This window comes from Rutidosis leptorrhynchoides, chromosome 10 (assembly GCF_046630445.1).
Source record: "Rutidosis leptorrhynchoides isolate AG116_Rl617_1_P2 chromosome 10, CSIRO_AGI_Rlap_v1, whole genome shotgun sequence".
Classification (NCBI taxonomy): domain Eukaryota; kingdom Viridiplantae; phylum Streptophyta; class Magnoliopsida; order Asterales; family Asteraceae; genus Rutidosis; species Rutidosis leptorrhynchoides.
In genome coordinates, this window is record NC_092342.1 from 244803685 (window position 1) to 244827894 (window position 24210).

A 24210-nucleotide genomic window follows, 5' to 3' on the forward strand; every position below is an offset into this window, starting at 1 on the left:
TAAATATATATAATATTAATTTAAATCGTTATATATATTTAATGAAATAAAATATAAATATCGTTATATTTATTATACTGGTTAAGTAATCAGTTGTCAAAAGTGATTCTATATATTTATAAAAGTTATATACGTTTTAATAATAAAGTTCTTTTTAAACTGAAAACGTTTTTTTGTACTTTTGAAACTAAATTAATAGAATATTATGGAAACCAATTCTCCACTAACTTTTGTCTAACTTTCGTAAATGACACTTTTTGTTTTTATTTATAAATAGCTTTACAAATTATTCTGAATATCGTTAAGAGGAATAGATTTTCTCAAATCATAGTGAACCTCTCAACAGAGACTTGTAATCATAATTCAATGTTTCTGATAATTCAATCATTTAATATATATTTTTAATTTCATCGAAAATCATATTGAAACAAATACGTTCGTATAAAGTATTATACGTTTAATACTTTATTAATATTCTCAAGTTATAATATATATATATACATATACATATCTATTTATATATAACGGTTCGTGAATCGTCGGAATTTGGTCGAGGTTATAATGAATGTATGAACACAGTTTAAAATTCTTGAGATTTAACTTAACAAACTTTGCTTATCGTGTCGGAATAATATAAAGATTAAAGTTTAAATTTGGTCGGAAATTTCTGGGTCGTCACATTTTGTCTCATGGCTTCATGTTGAATCAAACGGACAAGTGTGTGTATAGTAAATTTGATCACAAAGGGAAAGGAGTGATCATTTGCTTATATGTTGATGATATGTTGATCTTTGGCACTGAAAAAGATCAAGTGAATAAAACAAAGGGATTTTGTCATAAAATTTCTCAATGAAGGATATGGGGTTGGTGGATGTAATCCTTGGTATTAGGATTAAACGTGATGACAATGGTATCACAATCACACAATCTCATTTTATTGAGAAAATCTTAAAAAAAATTAAACGTGAGATTTGTTCGTCGATTAGTACTCCTATTCATCCTAATGTGAGGCTTTTGCCTAATGCGGGTAAAGTTGTGTCGCAACATAAATACTCTCAAGCAATAGGTTGTTTGATGTATGCTATGACTAGCACTAGACCGGATATTTCTTATGGCGTGGGGAAATTGAGTAGATTTACAAGTAAAATGGGTACTCACCATTGGCATGCTGTAAATAGAGTATTTAAGTATTTAAAGCAAACAATGAATTATGGTATCACATATGCGGCCTTTCCTTTCGTCATAGAAGGATATTCGGATGCGATTTGGATAACCAACGTTGAAGATCATTCTTCTACGACGGGTTGAATATTCCTAGTTGGTGGAGGAGCTATTTCATGGACATTAAATAAGCAAACGTGGATTACGACTTCTACCATGGAATCTGAAATTGTAGATTTGGCGGCGGCTGGTATTAAAGTTGAATGGTTAAGGAATTTGATCTATGAGATTCCTTTGTGGCCAAAGCCTATCTCTCCCATTTGTGCTTATTATGATAGTGCTTCTACTTTGGCTAAGGCTTACAGTCAAATGTATAATGGAAAGTCTAGACACTTAGGTGTTAGACATAGCATGATTCGTGAGTTGATCATCAATGGAGTGATTTATGTTGACTTTGTGAGGTCACAACAAAATTTGGCCCATCACTTAACCAAAGGACTAGTCAAGGACTTAGTGCACAAGTTCGCTATTGGTGTGGTATTGAAGTCTATTTAGATCTTCCAAATTGGGGTTGAAGTATATCACTTCTTAAAACTTTTCTTGAAAAATTGAATTGCAGCAACAAGATTGAAGAAAACTACCTATATGAACATGAAGGTTTGCTACTTCAAGAAAGCTTGGAAATTAGGTTTCGATATGTTCAAGAATGGATTGGGACACATGGCTTGTAAAGTGTCAAGTTTGATATTAGAAAATACTAAACGAATGTGTAAAATATCGTCTTGGTTTCATATGGATTGATCGGTTTAGACGTTACGAGTACCCTAATTTTTGAATTCTTGAAATGTGTAATATACTAGTTAGAAATTTAATTTCTGAAACATTTCCATTGATGCATTGGTTTGACTACATGTTTACATTTTAGTTAAGGATAACACTAAAATGGGGGAGATTTGTTGGTGATTTTAGTGTGATCCGACAAATCATTTTAGTGTGTTGGATTTGCTAAGTTGAAAGTGGAAGCAATCTTTGACACTCTAGAATGGATTAGGAGAGTGTGGAACACACGTCCGTCAAAGAATTAAAGGGTTAGCTTGAGTGGGAAACTTTTTTGTGCAAAAATAAACAAGGTTGATTGTCCAGGTAGATGGTGCGTCGCACCTGCTTCTTGGTGTGCCACACCATATAGTGTAAAATGACCTTGTTTTTACAAGAAGAATTTTGATGTGCCACATTTCTCTTTTAGTGCGTCGCATTGGTCTGGAAAAGGCATAGGTGCCCCGCACCACTGAATTGGTGCGCCACACCTCTATGTAGAATGTGCTGAAAAGTTACAACTTTTCATAAACGTTTTGAAACGTTTCACAAATGGTTACTTTATTTGCCTGGACGTTTTGGGACATGTTTAAGTGATTTATTAGGGTATAAATGTACCCTTTCAATCATGTCCATTGCCAAGAGATGTGTCATTTTATTATGGCCATTTATCAAAGGTTGTGATGTTTCATTGCACCTTTTGACCCATTATAAATATAAGAATTCATTCAATGAAGAAAAGTTTTGGAATGTCGAGATTCTAAATACTTTTTCAACACCAAAACATCCAAATTTATTCTTTATAATTGTGTAGGATAATCATCTTGTAGCCAAGACAATTATCCATTCCTTATCTCTTATCTCAGTATTGATTTTGTGTAACCCGTCCGGCTATCATATTCTCTGCCACAACCCAGTTTTATAACAATGTGTATTTCTTCATTCATCATCAAAGTGTACATCGCATATTTATATGACGAAGAAACTATGACTTATGAAATACTAACAGACACGTACTAATGACTAATAATGACATACTAATGGCTTATAACGGTATGCATTACGATTCATAAATAACATCTCACCATAGTTGGAGCGAGAGCGGAGTGAACGCTTAAACTAGATAAAATTTTTTCTCAAATTTGTTGCTCTGAGTATACTGAAATTCGCTGATATGGTTGTGTATTGTTTGACTGTGTGTTCCTTTTCTATAACACTTTTTTCTTTTAAGTCGTAGCTTGCCTAAGGATTGAGCAGGACTTGAGCAAACCACTTTTTTCGGCGATAACAATCTTCTTTGTCTCTGCATACAAACAATTTATGAAATTTTTTATGGAGTTTAGAACCTAGTCAAGGAAGGCTGCTCATGCTCACACTGATTATTATTATAATTATTAGTTATTACTCCGTATTAAGTAGACATTAAGCAATATATTATAAATAAATACATTAAAGGAATAAAAATAGAAATTAAAGGTGTTGTAGGAAAATATCAAAGGTGTAGTGGAAAAATGTGATGTCTGCTTGCATTCGACGACACTTATATTTGATTTATATCTTTTTTATTTTTATTTTTTTGGTTTATGAGTATTAAGATTTGACCATGGGCTGGGTGTAATCAAGGAGAGTTGAAACACACACAAAAAAAGTTTAAATAGTGATAAAGAAAGAAAAACCAAAAAGTGGTTTTTTTTTCTCATCAATAATCCAACAGAAATTTAAGGTTTATGGATCATATAATAAAGAAGATAATTTTGCATTGTGATAGGAAACAGATGACAGTGGAAAATTGCCTGTATGTAACAAAATATAATAAGGCAGTTTGTAATGCAATACAAAAGATGACAGTGTGATCGGCTAGCTACGGTTGGTTGGCAGAGCGAAATAGAGGTTGCGACACATAGCGATCGACCCGACACCGATACCATGTTATAATACAATGATTATGATACAAAGATGCATAAATGCGTAAATGCATAAATGCAAATAAATATGAGATATTAGAATGAAGCTATAGACTACATTGTGTATTTCCTCATTCATCAAGAAAATGTACATCACATGTTTATATGACTACCAAACTATGAGTTATGAAATACTAATTGACACGCACTAATGACTAATAATAACACACTAAATGACTATTAATGGTGGGCATAATGACTCATAAATATATTGACTAACAATTATAATCCCTAAAAATGAGTCTTTTTATATACGCTTTAATCGGAGTATCTCTATGACCATCTCTAATCATTTATGTGATCACCATCAAGACGTGAGATAACTAGAGATCGAACTTAGGATTTATCTAAAATATAAGACATAACATCAAAGATAGTCCTTGTGGTTTGTCACAAAAATCACTGGTAATCTTTCTACTTTTTTTCATCACTGGCAGTTCATGTAGTTTGCATTTCAATCAAGGATAGTCCCTCTCACTAAAGAACATTACATATCTTTGTTAAATTCAATCATGTACCAAACATGTGAAGTTATTTTCGTCTTTTGACCTTTCTCCTTCACCATCTTCATCTTCATCTTCATCTTCATCACACAACCAATGTTTTCCTAAATCAAAAAATATAAGCCCTAATTTTAAACATATACTAATTATGAACTCTGTTTTACTGTTCACAAGGGCATTGTCATCATTTTACATGAGTTAATCTCTTCTCCATTTTCTTTCCAGACACAACTACTCTCTTACTCTTTCAATCTTTCTTTTGCTTTCTTCTTCTTTCAATCTCTTCAAACCCTCGCACCCCCACCGACATCAAAATAAAATCTTAATCATTTAATACAAAGTTCATTTTATCCACTGGTTTCTTAATAGCTACACTTTAACGAAGACTTCATCTATATTGATAAAAGGTCCCCATATTTTCTTTGCGATGTCGGTAATTGTTCTATTGTTTTTGTTTCTTCAAGAGATAACATCAAGTCTTAAAGCTGAGGCAGACATAGAATGGTTACATACTTGTAAATAAATGAGTAAATCAGCAATACATTCAGAGACAATTTTGACCCAATTATCATTTGGATAAATAGAGGTGGTGAAGTGGAAAAGTAAAAAGGTGAAAATACCCACACATGTTTAGAACATGACTGGACGTAACATATAACTAATGTCTGTTAGTCAGAGGGAATTATTAATGTCTGTTAGTTAGAAGTATAATTCTTGATTGAAGTGCAAACTGTAGGGACTATCAGTGATGGAAAAAAGGTACAAGGACTACCAGTGATTTTTGTGACAAATCACATGGAATATTTTTGATGTTACATCTAAATATAGTTATAGAAGATCACCTTGATGATGGTCGTAAAGATAAATCTAAGTTCATACTTTATCCTCTTCCTTAATCTTAGGTTGTGTTTGATTGCCTCTTAATGTAATGATTAAGTGCTAAATGTTGATAGTATTTAGTGCATTTACGTCTAGACTCTAAATGAAAAGTGACGTTAAATGAAATAAAAATTCGCATTGAATTATTCAAAGTTCAAATTATATCTAGCCTATTAAGCACTTCCATTTCCAATTGATATCATACTTACATTATATCTAGAACACCCATCAAACATCTGTATACTTTTCTTTATTCTTTAAAATACGAATTTTTACATCATTTAGATTGTCCACTAAAAAATATTATAAAAATAAGCTATTGTTATTTAGTATCAGGTCAATAAGAAAAATTGAATTATTCATATATTGAATTATTTCATGTTTAATCATTATATTTTATCAAAGGGACCATTACCTACAAATTATTTCTATTCAACTTTAAATATACATCCCAAATTCCAAAAATAACAAACATATTGAAAGAAGATTTGATTAACCTTAAATATATCTTCAAACATATGCATAACATTATTATATTATCAGTACACTTCACTTGATTAAAAATTAATAATGATACATACAATACATAAAACTTATATTAAAGCAAATTAGAGCATACTCATTAATATATGTGGAATGTGTTTTAAGTTTATGTACTTGATAAGTTATCTAATAAGTGAAGCTTACTATTTACATCAATAATATTAATATTATGCATATGTTCTAAGTCATGTAGTAAGTTTTAATTAAATATCATTATTTTTTTAAGTGTTTCATTCTTTTGAATTTTAAAGGTATCTTGTAAATCTGGATAGCTATACGGAGTAATTTGACCTATTTATGCATGTTTGAAAAAGGTATTCAATAGTAAACATTTTCTATATAGTTTTTATTTGTTTTTTTAAAGCAAGAAATTTTTATTAAGACTATCAAATACATATACATCTAAATGGGCTATTTCGTCATATATATGAAGCCGAAGCCCAACTACAATCTACCAATATGTACAAACGGATAATATATAGTAAGATATGAATATTATCCTTTAATCTAGACATCGTTGGTTGGAAGTCTTGGATTAGCCAATTCGAGTACATTGTTTTGTTGACGAAACATAGAATTCGAGTTAATTAATTATTGATGCCAAACTAGTGATGATTTCTTTAATATCTTCGAAATCCAATTGAAACTTTGATTTAAATATCCAAAATAATTATATTAGGCAACCATGTTTTGTTACGGAAAACATTGCAATTTCTATTCTTCCAACATGTATAACCGCATATCCATTTTGTTACTTGCCATATTACTTTGCCCAACGAGGTTTTCGCAAAAATCTGGTTCTCAACAAATGCATATTCTAAGGTTACAATGTTTATCAATTATTTGTTCCACCATTTAAATAATAGTTTCCAGATGTTTGTCGCTTCAAGACAAGTTATTAGTATACGGTCCACCGTTTTTAGGTTTTTCGTGCATATTGGATATAATATTGAATTGGGATCTAAACCGCGTTTATATTGTTCCACTCTTGTTATTATTCTTCTCATTAATGCTCTCCATATAAAGGTATCAATATTTTGGTAATGCTTTGTTACAGATGTTTCCATGTTCCTGCAAATCCGCCGAACTTGTAGTCATCAACCATCAAAGCTAGAGATTTGGTAGTAAACATTCGGGTTGCGTCTAGTGTCCATTTTCAAGAATCAGTTTTGTCAGTTAAAATGAGTTCAGATAGTTCAGTTTGGGCTCGACCTCTTAGAGGTCTAACCCAGTTCCACGATCCAATGTTATGAGAGTCTGTTCGAGTTGATCTTTCAGCTATTACGGCATCTTTATTAGCTTCGAGATTAATCAACCGTCTGAATGTATCTTAAAGGCTGCTAGAAGCGATCCACTAATCATGCCAAAAGGCTCTATATAGTTTTCATATTTAACTTCAACGAGGGTTGAGGTTCGTCGCACGTTGCTGCAGACCTCACATTCATTTGTGGTAAAGTATTTTTACGAAAGCTTTTTTTGTATATACGCTTCTCAACAATAATTGTGCTTGGAAATAATCATTTTTCCTAATATTTTTACTAATTGTGGTTAAGATACGTAAAAGTAGGAATAACTATTATAGAGTAAAATTGAAATAGTAAATTTGAGGAGTAGAAGTTGAGGGAAAAATTACTCCGTATAAAGAAAAAATAACGAGAGAGAGTGAAAATTTTATATTTATAAAAGGATTAAAAAAGAGAAAGAAAAAAGTGGGAAAGAAAAAACAAATAAATGAAAACTTGCATTAGCAAGGGTAAAGAAGAATAAGGAAAAAATGTCAACCGCTAGAATGAAATGCGCGATGTCCCGGAGTCAAACACCATGTGGTGACCATCTCAGTTGGTGTATGTTTCATATTTGTGTAAGAAATTTAATTATTTAACTTCCGATATTATCGATTAATTAAAAGAAAATTTGAAATGCCATTTATAGGCAGCAACCACCACCGCATTCGAAAAACATGTCATTTAGATATGGATTAGTGTCAATTGCTAACCGTTGAGAGGTGTTCATCGATTAGTGACTATCAGTTGGTAGCTGTCGATTTTATGAGCGTCGATTTGTGACCGTCGATTGGTGGCCTTCGATTACTGATGGTAGATTGGTAGCTGTCAATTTCATGAGCGTCGATTCGTAATTTCCATTGATCGCGGTCATTGTCGCCGATTCAGTAAATTCCAGTGACCACCAATTGTTATTCCCCTGTGTCACTCTAGATCTAGTTGCGAATGTGTGTTGGTTGTTTGTTTCCCGATCTTGTGAAAATTTGTTTCGAGAGGTACACAAAAAGAAATTGACGTACGGTGAAATATTTGTTTCTTAAACTCAGGTGAAAGTTATATTCATGAATTAAGAAGATAGATTGATCATGATTAAAAAATAGCATGGTGGGGCCATCGACATTAACTTTGTGGGTTTCAAATTCAGGGTTACATATGGTTTTGGATGAAGGATCAACTGAATGATAAATACAGATAATGCTGAAATTTCCCTCACATGTATTGCACATGTCCAAAGTTGACACATTTTTTAACGAGCCGTTACTGACAGGGACCACCCACACGTATATTGAAAACCACATGAACCAACAACCTCGAAAATAAAGTTCAGAGACCAAATATTTCATTTTATGTAAACCACAAGGATCAACCGCACAATTTTCTCATAAAAAGAATATGTAAATGTATATTCACCTACTTAAATTTATTTAATTTTAAATAACAAAATATAAAATATATATAAATATTTATAATATATAGATTAGATATAAATATAATATATGTAATATGTAATAGTGCTTGCATGAGATTGAATATTGTGTTTGTAATATGTAATGTAATTTGAGAATTTAACTATAATTATCATTTAGTAAATTTATGTGTAAAAGTTAAATGTTGTAGTGTTGTGGAGTTGAGGAATTACAATAACGTGACAATGTTGTGAAAAAGGGCACTGTAATAAATGTTTGTTGTGGAGTTGTGCAATGGTGTGGGTGATATGGTAAAATATAATTCGTAATGAATGAATAAAGGAATAAAAAAATTAAATCAAAAAAAATTGGGCCAATTAAAATTTATTATGATCGTTATTTTTCATCGTGATGCGTCCCCCACAAGTTGACAACTCCACTCTTGCACAACTTCTAGTCGTGGGTGTTGTAGTTGACACATAGACAACAGGGCTACTGTTGTTCCCGCACAACATATGATTTTACTCCGTATAGCCTTTTACTAACAAAAACCCTTAAAGCAGTTAATGTGTTTTTAAATTATTGTAAAATGGTAGCGACACTTTTATTAATCGTAAACAACCCTTAACTAGTGCTGCCTCTATCTCTTATTAATTGTTCAAAGACAAAAAATACATAGTTTTGGAAAATGTCATAAAAGTATTATACTTTTTGTTTACTTTTCAGTTTTACTCTCACATTTTTATTATTCTTTAATCCTATTCACATACATTAAGGACATAATAGAACTTAAACTTCTTATTCTTTTCTATTAATGAAAGTGGACAATTACTTTTTAATTTGGCTAAAATAACTAATACTATTAAAAAATGAACCTTCATCGAATAATGAAGAACCTTAACAATTAAAGACCAAAACAACCGGAAAAAGCTCGAAGCAAGTAAACGTCACATAACGACGATAACTTCAATCGAACCCAACCGAGCAAAAATCATTAAACTAAACTAGCAAACTAAGAAACGAACACTAGGAGTACATGAAGAGAATTATGAAAAACAAACATAGACCATTTCAAAACAAAACATTCAAAAAACCAAAAGAAAGCAAGATCATTTAACCATTTTTTGAGGGTCCTTTTCCGTTCGTTTCACCTGGTCGATTGGTAAACCCGTTAACTTTTTTGATGTGTACTCCTTTACCTTTTCGAGATTTGAAGTTGTAAGAGGGGACGTTGGATGAATTGCCTCCGATTAACGAGGTGGGAGCACATAGAAGTATCAAACCTTGATCCGCTAAGTCTTGAAAAAAGCCTTTGTTGACATTGTCCGAAGAACCGATAACATTTTCGTCCAATAAATTGGTAGTACCGCTAGCCGCACTCAAGCATTTTTTTTCTTCTTCATGTTAATTCGGCCCACTTTTGTGGGCCCATTATCCACCTCTTTAGCAACATCAAATGAAGGCCCAACAACATCAACTAAAGGGGCTGCTAAAATATTAATTGAAAGGACCCGTTCATACCGATTATAAACGATTCACCATAGTTGATTTCATTGCGAGGTACTTGACCTCTATATGATACATTTTACAAACATTGCATTCGTTTTTAAAAGACAAACTTTCATTTCATCGAAAGTTGACGGCATGCATACCACTTCATCCAATATCCAACTATAAATGACTTAATAATAATCTTGTTGAACTCAACGACTCGAATGCAACGTCTTTTGAAATATGCCATGAATGACTTCAAGTAATATCTCTAAAATGAGCAAATGCACAGCGGAAGATTTCTTTCATACCTGAGAATAAACATGCTTAAAAGTGTCAACCAAAAGGTTGGTGAGTTCATAGGTTTATCATAAACAATAAAATTCATCATTTTGATAGACCACAAGATTTAAATACTGCATGGTACAAATGGGCCTGAATCCTATACACACCTGTAATGTACATGCGATATCTTTTAAATACAGTACACCTTTCTCGTGTACCAACCATTTTCATAAATCTTAGTAACCGTACACATATCTCGTTTGCAAAATATAATACACATAACCTATGTATAAAAATCATTCTCTCGATACATAACATTCACTTTACTTTCATCGCTTGGCTTGGTAACCGACCTTAACATATAATGTGCATCAATAATATCCCTAAAAATAGAACATTTCGTCTGTATAATATATAAACCTCGAAGTACTAAACACCACGCCCACTAGCTCTTCCGTATAGTGAACATTCTGGGCGGGGGTGTTAAACCCGGTAGCTACCTTTAGGATTCGCGTAAATTAGGGGCCATACCCGTTTCCTAATTCTTAGGTTACTAAGCTATAATAATCAAGGGGAAATATTCACATCAATTAGTGGAAATTATAACGTCCAACTAATTCAATAATAATCAACAGAACTTCTGTCTGTATAATAATTAATTTGAGGAATGTTTTGCTTGTGTCTATCTCGTCAACATTTATAAAAGCATCTCGTGTATTCTCAGTCCAAAAATATAGATTTCAAAGGCATTTAATAAAACAGTTGTAAAAGCAGTTATAAAATAGCGCATGTATTCTCAGTCCCAAAAATGTAAAGAGTAAAAGGGAATCAAATGAACTCACAATACTGTATTTTGTAGTAAAAATACATATGATGACATTGAACAAGTGTAGGGTTGGCCTTGGATTCACGAACCTATATCATTTATATGTATATTAAAACACATGATGATAATTAACCAGTTTTTATTTATATTATTAATATACTTCTTAGATTAATAAATTTATTAGCTATTCATTTATATGTATTTTAAATACTTAAAATATATATATATATATATATATATATATATATATATATATATATATATATAAAACCGATTTAAAGTATACGATATATCATTTATTATAAATATCCTATATTGATGTTTAGAATTATCATATTATGTATTAACACTTTATATTAATATATTAGTAATGTTAATAATAATAATAATAATTCTAATCATTTTATTAATGATAATATATATATATATATATATATATATATATATATATATATATATAATGTTAATAATAATAACTCATCATAACTTAAATATATTTATTTTTTAGTAATTGAAATAAGTACTTAATAGTATTTAAAAAAAATTATCAATGTTAATATATTAGAAAAATATTTTAGCTTTAGTATTAGAAATCATAAAATAATAATATTAGTATTAAGTTTAATAACTTCAATAATGATTGTAATGATAATAATGTTAATGATAATAATAATACTAATTATAACGATAATAATATTAATAATAATAATATTAGTAATAATAATAACAATATTAATAATAACTAGATCATAAGTTTTCTACCAATGATAATAATAATGATAATAATATTAATAATAATGATAATACTAATAACAAAGTGATAATAATATAAATTATATTAATGTTTATAATGAATCTCGTAATATTAGTATTAGTAATAATAACATGTACTAAAAAATAATAACAATCATAATAATAACAATAATAATAATTAATAATAATAATAATATTTCTTAATAATAATAATAATAATAATAATAATAATAATAATTGAAGGATTACAACCTTTGGAGAAAGCTTAAAAAAAATTACGCCAATGGAGGGACTCGAACCCACGACCTCACGAATACCCGTTAACACCTCGAACCATTGGGCTGTTGCCTTTTTTTTCTGTTTTAAAACCCCCTTTAATTTATATGACCCGTGATTAAAAATGCTTCAATTCCATCTCCTTCTTCAACCACGTAATCGACCAGAGGTAAAATTAATCGTGCTATTGATGATGATGGGAGTTTTCTTGTGATTGAGGTAGTTAATAAAGATTAATTGTTGTTTTATAAACCAAAGAGTGGTCGACAAAATCTGAAGCCAGAGAAAACGAACAAAGAAGAAAAACAGAAAAAATAATATTAAAAGCAGATTCTGATTCTTCATAGTTTGGTACGAATGATATAGATGTAAACGATTTTTTGGGACAGAAACAAAAATCAAAAGCATTTTGATAAGGAAAGGAAACAGAATACGTTCCTTTATGTAATTATACAAGTATATACAGTGTCTGTATATGTAATTATATTTGAATATATCTGTATTTTGTGTATATATATGTATTTATATATAACTGTATTTATCTGGATAATATATCTATTTATATATTTAATTATAAATATATATAATTCATAAACATTAATATTAATAATGTTGTTAATAATAAAATACTGGTACTAATAATAACAATAATAAAGTTATTAATAATAATATCCAAATACTAATAATAATACTAATAATTATATTAGTAATAATACTAAATAATAATATCAAATAATAAATAAAAACAATAATACAGATATGATAATAAATTTAATAACAATTAATAATAATGGTGAAAAAAAATACGATAATAATAATCCTATTAGTTATAATAATATTAATATTATTAATGATAATAATAATATTAATAATAGTAATATAATAACTTATACATATCAGATTTTATATATGTCTTTATATCTTACATTAGAATTTAAAATATTGATAATACATGTATTTATTTTAATAATAATAATGAATTAATATAACATTTATATATTAACTTGTAATTACTTCTAATATATTATCCTTACCTTTCATTAATTATGTATTACTTATTTTATATAATAAATATTTCAATATTTATCATTTATATATTTTATATATATATATTACAATATAATAATTATTAATAACAAACATATATATATATATATATATATATATATATATATATATATATATATATATATATATATATACAAATTTATTATACTTAATTATTTTGTATCTTATTTTACATACTTAATTCTAATGTTTACATTATATTCTATAATTTCAAATTATTATATATACTTACATTTATATACATATACATATTTATTTACAAATAATTGTTCGTGAATCGTCGGGAATAGTCAACGTTAAATGTTTTCATAAAATAGTTCCAAAAATTTCAAGACTCATTATTACAGACTTTGCTTATCGTGTCGAAATCATATAGAGATTAAGTTTAAATTTGGTCGGAAATTTTCGGGTCGTCACATTAATACCCTCCCAACTTTCCACAACAGGAGATATGCAATCCTCTTTATAAGAAAAAAGTTTAGATCGTACATTTCAAATAGCGTAAACAATTGGACTAAATGACTTACCAATAATCTGAATCGAAGGGGAATTAGATAAAGTAGAAAAGGTATAACCCGAACCCAAAGCTTCTTTTGTGTCAATTTTCCAAACTGCATCTCGTTAACACCAAAAACGTTAACCACATCGTCAATATCACCTTCTTCAACTTCCACAGGCTGATTAGCAGTCACAACATTAACGTCGTTCCCTTGATCCCCATTGACATCTAATGCCTCATTTACCATCTTTTCTTGTTGTCCATAGTAGGGATACCCGGACATAACGATACTATTAGAGATTGTCAAGAGATCATGGGGGAATTATCAAACAACAAGGAATCAAAATTCGTATTCGTACTAAGCTCGTTTGCCCAAACATGACAAACCAAGTACTCTTAATTTTCAAGGTCCACTTCAACCGCATCATGAACATGTTTTGCAATCGCGGTTTTAATGAAAACAAACATCGACCCAACATTACTAAGAGTACAAGAAGATTTAGCAACCTTTATAGTGTGTTGTAGCTCGTATGGTAGTGGTATGCCTCTCTTAACGAGAGGTCAAGAGTTCGACTCCCGTAGGGTACAACGTTGCACATAAGGTTGTCCCTTAACCCCTAAATTTCACCCAAGGGTGCCTTCCGCACATCGCGTTGCGGGGGCAGTGGGTGAGAGGGTTTTACCGCCCATGCCCTCGGATTGGGCCAGGTTTCCTCCTAGGCATCAGTTGAGGGCAGGTTATGCAATTGCGGAAGATGAACACGTAGGTTGTTTAGTTCCATAGATGATCCCAAACTACTGTTAAAAAAGCTAGCCACCGTGGTTACACTCTCGTCCGAAACATATGACACCAGGATCCCTTTTTATTTCCATCAATGTAAAACGAAAGTAACAGCGAACGAGCTCTTGTAAACGGGTCACGAGCATAAGATCCTCACTTTTAGATGCAATAATTCTATTAAAATCATCCTCATCAGCGCAAACCAGAATGCTTCCAAATCGTTCAAAGTTTAGACCACTCTTATCCATGACACTCGTCATGAAACCACACTGGTGCCACCTTAGCGCCACCTCAGCACCTTCTTTCAACCACATTCACAACCACATTCACTAACATTCATCACACCCACCACATTGACCCCACATTTATATTATTATTATTATTATTATTATTATTATTATTTACTATTATTAATTTAATTTTATTATTATTATTTACTATTATTAATTTTATTATTAATTTAACTACAAATTTAGATTTATTATTAACATATTTTTATCTAATCTTATTTATTAATTAATATTATTTATCAATAATTAATTACTACGAGTATTATTATTTCTATTTCTATTTCTATTATGATTATTATTAATTATTAATTATTATTATGATTATTATTATTTATATTTATATTATATATACATATACACTGTGAGAAAAAGGGAATCTTTATTTCTTCCCTATCCTTACTCTATACCCTTCTTCTTCTTCCCCACAACCCTAAATTTTCAATCCTTCATATATAATTCTTTATCCCTAAATTTATTAATTCTTTAACCCTAAATTTATTAATAATTATTATGATTGTTAAAAATCAATTTGTAACGTGATCGAGAATGTCGTTGCATAGCATTTGTCACCACGACCCTTCATTGGCAGAGGGAAGCACGAGGGCTAGCAACGGCGTCGTTGCTTCGGCGGCCCAACGACGGCCTAACGTCGCCCCCGATGTGAGTGGCCTTAGAAACACAGTTTATCGATGCTTTATGTTTAACCAAAAAAGCTTGAAGCTTTAAGGCCGACAAAGATAAAGAGTCCACTATCAAAAATAGACGAATCAAGCTGTTATTCTTGTCAATTTGACACATCAATAAGTAGACAATTAATCTATACATTATATAAAGCGCGTGACAATAATCTTACGTGTCAACTCCTGATTAATTCCTGCCACATGTCAACTCCTCATTTATTTCTGTCACGTGTCAGTCTATCAGTTAGTTCCATATATTAATCGAATTATTAGATTTCCTAATTTAATTTAATATACGGATTTCATTACCTAAAATATTATATTATATATTATATTACCATAAAGTATAATATAATATTAATATTATATATTATATATTATATTATTATTATGAAATTTTTTTAAACGATACATTGATTTAATATAAATATTGATTGATAATATTTATATATATAAATTACTCCCTCCGTCCCACAATTATTGTCCTATTTTGACTTTACAAAGTCATCCTTTATAAACTTTGACCTTGATTATCTTTGTTTGTGTTATATAACATTCGAAGAAAAATTATATGAATGGATCAGGTTTTAGGTGTACTTTTTATTGGTATGACTTTTATTAAATATTATATAATATAAATAAAGATATTCAAAGTCAAAGTTCGTAAAGGAAGACTTTGAAAAGTTAAAATAGGACAGTTATTGTGGGATGGCAGGAGTATCATATATTGAAAACCAATTACAATGTTCTTTATTGTAATAAAAGTTATAAAATAGATATTTCTTTATTAAAATAACAATTAATATTATTTAAGAATGATATTTTGTATAATATAAAATTAATTTACAATTTCTGCATAAATTTTAAAAATTACGTTAATATAATATTTGCAGAATATTATATAAACGCACTGGCTTATGTTGTCAATTATAGTTAAAATTATTATTTGATAATCTTTATAGATATTGCTTCATTTGAAATTTTGACATAATGGAATTAGTTTATACTAAAAACATGTACAAATAGAGATGTACATAAAACATTATTGTTAACGATCGGATTATAATAACTTTTTAAGGGCTCATGTTTGGTGTTTTATCGTTTATTTGTCAATTGAAGTTAAAATAATTTCAACGAACAAGTTCATAATCTATGCGTTAGTATTCAATACTAACGTTAAGAAATATTACCAGTAATAAAAGATATTTTTATTATAATTATATTATACATTTAATGAATATCAATATTAATATTATTGACTAATTTAATAAACTAGTGAAATGACCCGTGGAACCACGAGTTTGGTTAAACGAAACAGTTTAATGATATATTTTAGGAATTAAGTGAATGTATATGCTAAAGTCGTTTAGTTTAATGACCCGTAATGTGATGCCCCGTACAAAATTAACGTGTACGAATCATCAACAACAGGATCATTACAAGGTCAAATACTATATGCTGTTTTAAAATAAGTTTGCATTCATAAGAAAAGGTGACGTCATAACCAACGTCAAATGTTTAACATGCGATAATGTGCCTATACAAATAGAAGGCGATAATAATAGTACGTGACCCATAGGTCGCTACAAATTCATTGTTCAAAAGTAATAAAGTTTGAATGCAAATTAAATGTTTCATGCGAAGACATCTCTAATGAGCGCAGCGGGAGTCTACAAAGCATGGCAACTACAGCGGAAGCAATCAAACCTTAAGCACCTGAGAAAAACATGCTTAAAAATGTCAACGCAAAGGTTGGTGAGCTATAGTTTAAGTATAACAGTAATGTAAGGTAGGCCACGAAATTTCAGTGTTTCAAAATAGTATGAAAAGTATATGTATAACCGTGGGCACTTGGTAACTAACTTAACGTAAATAACACCCCCTGAAAGTACACTTGGCGAGTGCGTAAGTTTACGAAGTATTAAACACCCATTAAATGCTAGCGCTACTAGCCCGAGTGGGGATGTCAAACCCTATGGATCCATATCTAAGATTCGCGTACACCGGTTCAAAGACCAATGACTAAACGTTATCGAGCTAAGGGGAAAGTTTATGCCGTTGTATAACCCACACATATAATAAGTTTAAGTACTCATTCCTAGTATGTAAAATGTAAAACGCTCATGTATTCTCAGTTCCCAAAATAGTTAAAGTAAAAAGGGATGCTATAACTCACAATGAAAAGTAGTAAAAGTCGATAAGCGGGAATAGTAAGCAAGTGGTTGGTCCGAAAGGTCCTCAACCTAAGTCAAAAGTTACTAAGTCAGTAAATCGTTCCCAAAGGTTTAAAAGTATATAAATTAGGTCTTAAGTATCATCATCATTCATCATTAATCAAAAAGTGTAAAGTAAGTTTCAATCAAGAATAGAGTTTGAAATAAAGGCTGAATTCGTTCAGTCTCCACGACCTCTATACAAACTGAAATGAGGTGAGACCAGTGGCCATGGCTCCGTATATGAGTCCCCTAGAGGCTGACCAATTTCCAGAACCAAACACATCTTCATTTGACCATGGTGACGGTTTAAGTGTGAGTAGGTCAGAAATTTCAGCACAACATTAAAAGGGTGTAGTGACTTTTGGATGGCCATAAATCCTAAACCGTAACTCGGATTAAGACGAGGTCTAAACGGAAAATCATCTAATCGAACCGAACTAGCTGGAAATTAAATTTTCCAGTAGCCCAGGTTACTGATCAGTTCCATAAACAGTAAGTAAGGTGCTCCGGTGGGTTCTTGGTGCTTGATGCTCATCACGGTTCTCATCCTTGATGCGTATAGCTTCAAGTGTACAACTCGTTGATGTGTTTGCATCATCTTTACCAAGTTTTGACCATCATAACACTAATGTAAGTCTAAGATATGTAGCACAACTCACTTAAGAGTTGTATGAAGGTTGATGAACCAAAGTTACATCAAGATCTAAGATCCGACACATACATGAGTTCTAATAGTAATATTAAGCTACAAACTTGAAAGTAAACTAAATAAACAAGATCTTAAGTTGTAGAACTTAGATATTAGCTAGATCTTAAAGATCCTAGACTAGAAAGTCTAGATCTAGTGTTCTTAAGTTAGATCCTAAGTTATAGAACTTGGATCTTCACTTTAATGAAACCATAAGTTATGAAACTTAGATTTTCAACTTGTAAAATGTATATAAGCTTATAAGCTCTTATTTACAACAAAATTAGAAGACCCTAAGCTATATAAACTTAGATCCAACATAAGTGTTTGAAGTTATAACTAGAAAGTTATACTTCCATGTTCTTGAACTTATAAAGTTAACTTTAGTTCAAGAAATATGAGATCAAGTTTAACTAGTAATACTTGACCAAATTAACAACATCACAACTTTAAAGTACTTACAAAAGAAAGAAATAAACTAAAGTTACAAGTATTATGTTCATGTTTGTTTCATACTTAAGAAGATTCAAGTCAAGCTTGGATCTTAAGAATTTAAGTCTACAAAACATGAACACAAGTATGATTATAAAGTTTATGAACTTTAAATCTTATAACATTTAAGTGTAGAACCTTAAACTAACAAGTTTAGATTCTTGTTCTTGGTTCTTCATCAAACAAAGATGGAAGAACAAGATTACATGAATATACAAGTTAGAAAACTTGATCTTTAACAACAACAAACAACAAGTAACTAAACAAGTAAGAAGTAAATTGATGATGATGATGTATGTTTCAGTTTTTAGAAAGAAAAAAAAGAAAGAAACTAAAGCTTTGTTACTTACAAGTTAAAGAGAAAAAGATGAGAGAAAGATAAGTGTAAAGTGAAGTGTGTGTGTGGAATGAAGAATACAAGTGAATAAGTAACACAAAAAAATTTTGAACTCATCCCTCACCCACACCTAGGCCGACGGTTTCAAAAAGCTCAAAGGGGCAAGGTCAAAAGCCAACTTTCATGCATGGGGAGATGGTGTGAGCTCAAAATGGTATTAAAGCTAAATGTCATGGGAAAGAGGTGTACGTATACTAGTAACAAGTCTCTTCAAATCACTAATTAATCTTGTTTTGTCTTAATGAAATACTTGCATAATAATGGGCTCCTAATAGTCCATTAAGAAAAGTAGGGTGGGCTTCTAAGTCCATTAACATGAGTCCATGTAAGTAAGCAACAATTAAATAAATAAGCCCAAGTAATTAACTACTTGCATTAGTTAATTAAAAATGATTAATAATAATTAATCATGAACGTAAATAATATCCAAAATATTATTCATGAAAAGTACGTGTGTCACAAAGACAAGTCGGGACATGTAAAGTTAATTATGGTAACAAGTAAATGTATAAAAATACATTTATTATTGTACAAGTATTAATAATAAATATTATTAATATACGTTGAAAAATCCAGGGTCGTTACATTACCCACCTGTTAAAGAAAATTTCGTCCCTAAATTTTAAGCTGAGGGAGATGGAGGAGCTGGGAAAAGGTGAGGATACTTCTGCATCATTTGATCCTCTCGCTCCCAGGTAAACTCAGGTCCTCGTTTGGCATTCCATCGGACTCGGACGATCGGAATCCTGTTGTGTTTCAAAGTTTTGACCTCACGGTCCATAATTTCGACAGGCTCTTCCACGAAGTGGAGTTTGTCGTCAATCGTAAGTTCCTCCAATGGTATGACATGTTCCGGTTCAGCAAGACACTTCTTCAAATTCGATACATGAAAGGTAGGATGAACTGAGCTCAATAGAGTTGAAAGATCCAGACGGTAAGCAACGGGTCCAACACGCTCCAAGATTTCAAAAGGACCAATGTATCGCGGGTTTAACTTTCCACGTTTTCTAAAACAGACTACACCTTTTCAAGGTGCGACCTTCAATATTACGCGGTCACCCACGTTGAATTCAAAGTCTTTACATTTAAGGTCGGCACTTTTGGTGATCACGGGCCGTCTTAAGTCTCGCTTGAATTTGGACAATCTTCTCAGTTGTTTCATGGACTATCTCGGGTCCGGTGATTTGCGTTTCGCCTACCTCGGCCCAATAAATAGGAGATCGGCATTTGCGGCCATATAGTGCTTCGAAAGGTGCAGCATTAATACTCGAATGATAACTGTTGTTGTAAGAGAACTCGGCTAGCGGCAAATGCCTTTCCCAAGCCTTTCCGAAATCAATGACACATGCTGATGTTATGCGAGGGGTATATGAAATAGTATTAATTTTTGCTAGGAAATACTATTAAATACGATACAATTTTACACAAGATATTTATTTATTTATAAAATGGATATACCTAAACCTTGCTACAACACTTATAGGCAGTGTACCTAATCGTACAGTAGTGTAGTTTTTAGTAAGTCCGGTTCGTTCCACAGGGATCTTAGCCAAGTTTAACGCTATATTTTTAAAACTATATTTGTAAAAATATATATATATATATATATACATATATATATATACATATATATATATATGTATATATATATATATGTATATATATATATATGTATATATATATATATAAGTAGTATTATTATTATAAAAAGGGGGTTTTACCATTTAATGACCGGTTTGTCGATTTTAAAACTTAAGTCGCAGTTAAAACCTAATGTAAAATATTAAAAATAAATATAACTTAATTTTAAGCGTAAAGTAAATAACGATAATGAAATTGCGATAAATAAAAATTCGATAAATAAAATGACGATAAATAAAATTGTGATAATTAAAAAGGACGATAATTAAAAGTGCATTTAAATAAAATGACAGTAAATAAAAGTTCGATAATTAAAAGTGCAATTAAATATGAAATAAAGGAATTATGCTTATTTAAACTTTCGTAATCATGATGTTTGACGTGTTGATTTTAGTTTTATTACCATGGGTTAATTGTCCTTTGTCCTGGATTATGCAATATGTTCGTCTGGTTTTGTCCATAACAGTCCATCAGTCATAAATATAAAGTACGAGTGTCCTCGTCAAATTATCCTTATATCCGAAGTCAAATATTCCAACTAATTGGGGACTTAAACTATAATTACACCAAGTGTCCTTGTATATAATTCACCCCTATTTTAATAAGTCCATTAACTATTAATCCATTCCCGTATCTGGTTAAATGAACGATTATTAGTACTTATAAATATCCCGCCCATCGTGTCCGATCGAGTGTATATGGTTATTTATAGGTACGTCCAATTGTAAATCTTTATATTAAATTAACAAACTATCATTTAATTAAACAAATATAAAGCCCATTAATAGCCCATAGTCTAATTTCCACAAGTGTCGTTCTTTTGTCCAAACCCCAATTATGGTACAAAGCCCAATTACCCCATCTTTAATATTTTAGCCCAACATCACGATTACTTTGGCTTAAATAAGCATAATAATAACTTAGCTACAAGACATTAATTTAAAAAGGTTGAACATAACTTACAATGATTAAAAATAGCGTAGCGTTACACGGACAGAATTTCGACTTATACCCTTATAACATTCGCTAACATACCCTTATTATTAAAATTAAAATTAAAATTAAAATTAAAATTATATATATATATATATATATATATATATATATATATATATATATATATACTTTTGAGAGAGAGATAGATAAGGATGTGTTATTGTTCGATCACCAAACTGCTTTTTATAGGGATGTGGCCAGAAAAAGTGGCCCATGCGATCGCATGGGAATATAGCCTCCAGGCCATGCGATCGCATGGAGCAGGATTCCAGCTCACATTGCTTTGTCTCCTAGTTTGCCGACGGTTTATATATATAATATAATATAATATATATAATTTTAAGAATTAATTATATATTATATTATATTCATGTGCATAGTTGACTTGTAATTTTTAGTCCGTTGCGTCGAGCGTTGAGAGTTGACTCTGGTCCCGGTTCCATATTTTCGAACGTCCTTGCGTACAATTTAATATCTTGTATTTTGCGTTTTGCGTCTTGTACTCTTGTAATTTTGAAACGTTTCTCATCAATAATTTGAACCACTTTGATTGTACTTTGTACTTTTGAGCTTTTTGGTCATTTGCGTCTTCAATTCGTCGAATCTGTCTTTTATCTTCACCTTTTATTATTTAAACGAATATCACTTGTAAATAGAACAATTGCAACTAAAAGCTTGTCTTTCTTGAGGGATAATGCTATGAAATATATGTTCGTTTTTAGCATTATCACATGCACGCAACATGTCTTCCAAAGTCTGAATCGTGCGTTTGCTCTGTCCGTCGGTCTGCGGGTGATACGTAATACTCATGTCGAGATGGGTTCCCAAGGCTTCTTGCAAAGAACGCCAAAATCTGGAAGCAAAACGGGGATCGCAATTTGAGATGATCGATAAGGGCACACCATGATGAGATACAACCTCTTTTATATATAGTTGAGTGAGTCTCTCCATTGTATCAGTTTCCTTCATGGCTAAAAAGTGTGTAGATTTAGTAAGACGGTCAACAACAACCCAGATGGTATCGTATCCGTCCACCGTCTTTGGTAGTTTTGTAATGAAGTCCATTGTTATCCTTTCCCATTTCCATTGCGGGATTTCCGGTTGTTGAAGTAACCAGATGGCCTTTGATGTTCGGCCTTAACTTTCGAGCAAGTCAAACACTTCCCAACATAAGTTGCAACGTCCTTCTTAAGATTAGGCCACCAGTACTGTTCCTTGAGATCGTGGTACATTTTACCCGCTCCGGGATGAATCGAATATCTCGACTTGTGGGCTTTGATAATGCTAAAAACGAACATATATTTCATAACATTATCCCTCAAGAAAGACAAGCTTTTAGTTGCAGTTGTTCTATTTACAAGTGATATTCGTTTAAATAATAAAAGGTGAAGACAAAAGACAGATTCGACGAATTGAAGACGCAAACGACCAAAAAGCTAAAAAGTACAAAGTACAATAAAAGTGGTTCAAATTATTGATGAGAAACGTCACGAAATTACAAGAGTACAAGACACAAAACGCAAAGTACAAGATATTAAATTGTACACAAGGACGTTCGAAAATCCGGAACTGGGACCAGAGTCAACTCTCAACGCTCGACGCAACGGACGAAAAATTACGAGTCAACTATGCACATAAATATAATATAATATTTAAATAATTCTTAAAATTATTTATATATTATATATATATATATATATATATATATATTTATAAACCGTCCGCAAGATGCAAACAAAGACATGTGAGCTCTCCCAGCTGGCCATGCGATCGCATGGCCTGGAAGAGTAAAATCCATGCAATCGCATGGCCCCATTTTGAGGGTCAGGTCCTATAAATTCGCAGTTTTTGTTGATCAAAAACACATCTTTTTCTCTTCCTATCTATCAACGTATATATATATATATATATATATATATATATATATATATATATATATATATATATATATATATATATATATATATATATATATATATATTATAATTTTAATTTTAATTTTAATAATAAACGGTATGTTAGCGAATGTTGTAAGGGTGTAAGTCGAAATTCTGTCCGTGTAACACTACGCTATTATTAATCATTATAAGTTATGTTCAACCTTTTTAAATTAATGTCTAGTAGCTAAGTTATTATTATGCGTATTTAATGCCGAAGTAATCGTGATGTTGGGCTAAATATTAAAATTGGGTAATTGAGCTTTGTACCATAATTGGGGTTTGGATAAAAGAACGACACTGGTAGAAATTAGACTATGGGCTATTAATGGGTTTTAT

The 24210-nt window shown here is 30.9% G+C and overlaps 1 protein-coding gene across 1 annotated transcript; it reads left to right on the plus strand.

The window, feature by feature from the left end:
- Nucleotides 1-849: 849 nt before the first annotated feature.
- On the plus strand, nt 850-1308 carry LOC139870924 (secreted RxLR effector protein 161-like). The gene has a single exon (XM_071858683.1). It carries the CDS (start codon nt 850-852, stop codon nt 1306-1308), a length of 459 nt encoding a protein of 152 aa, XP_071714784.1.
- The last annotated feature ends 22902 nt before the right edge of the window (nt 1309-24210 follow it).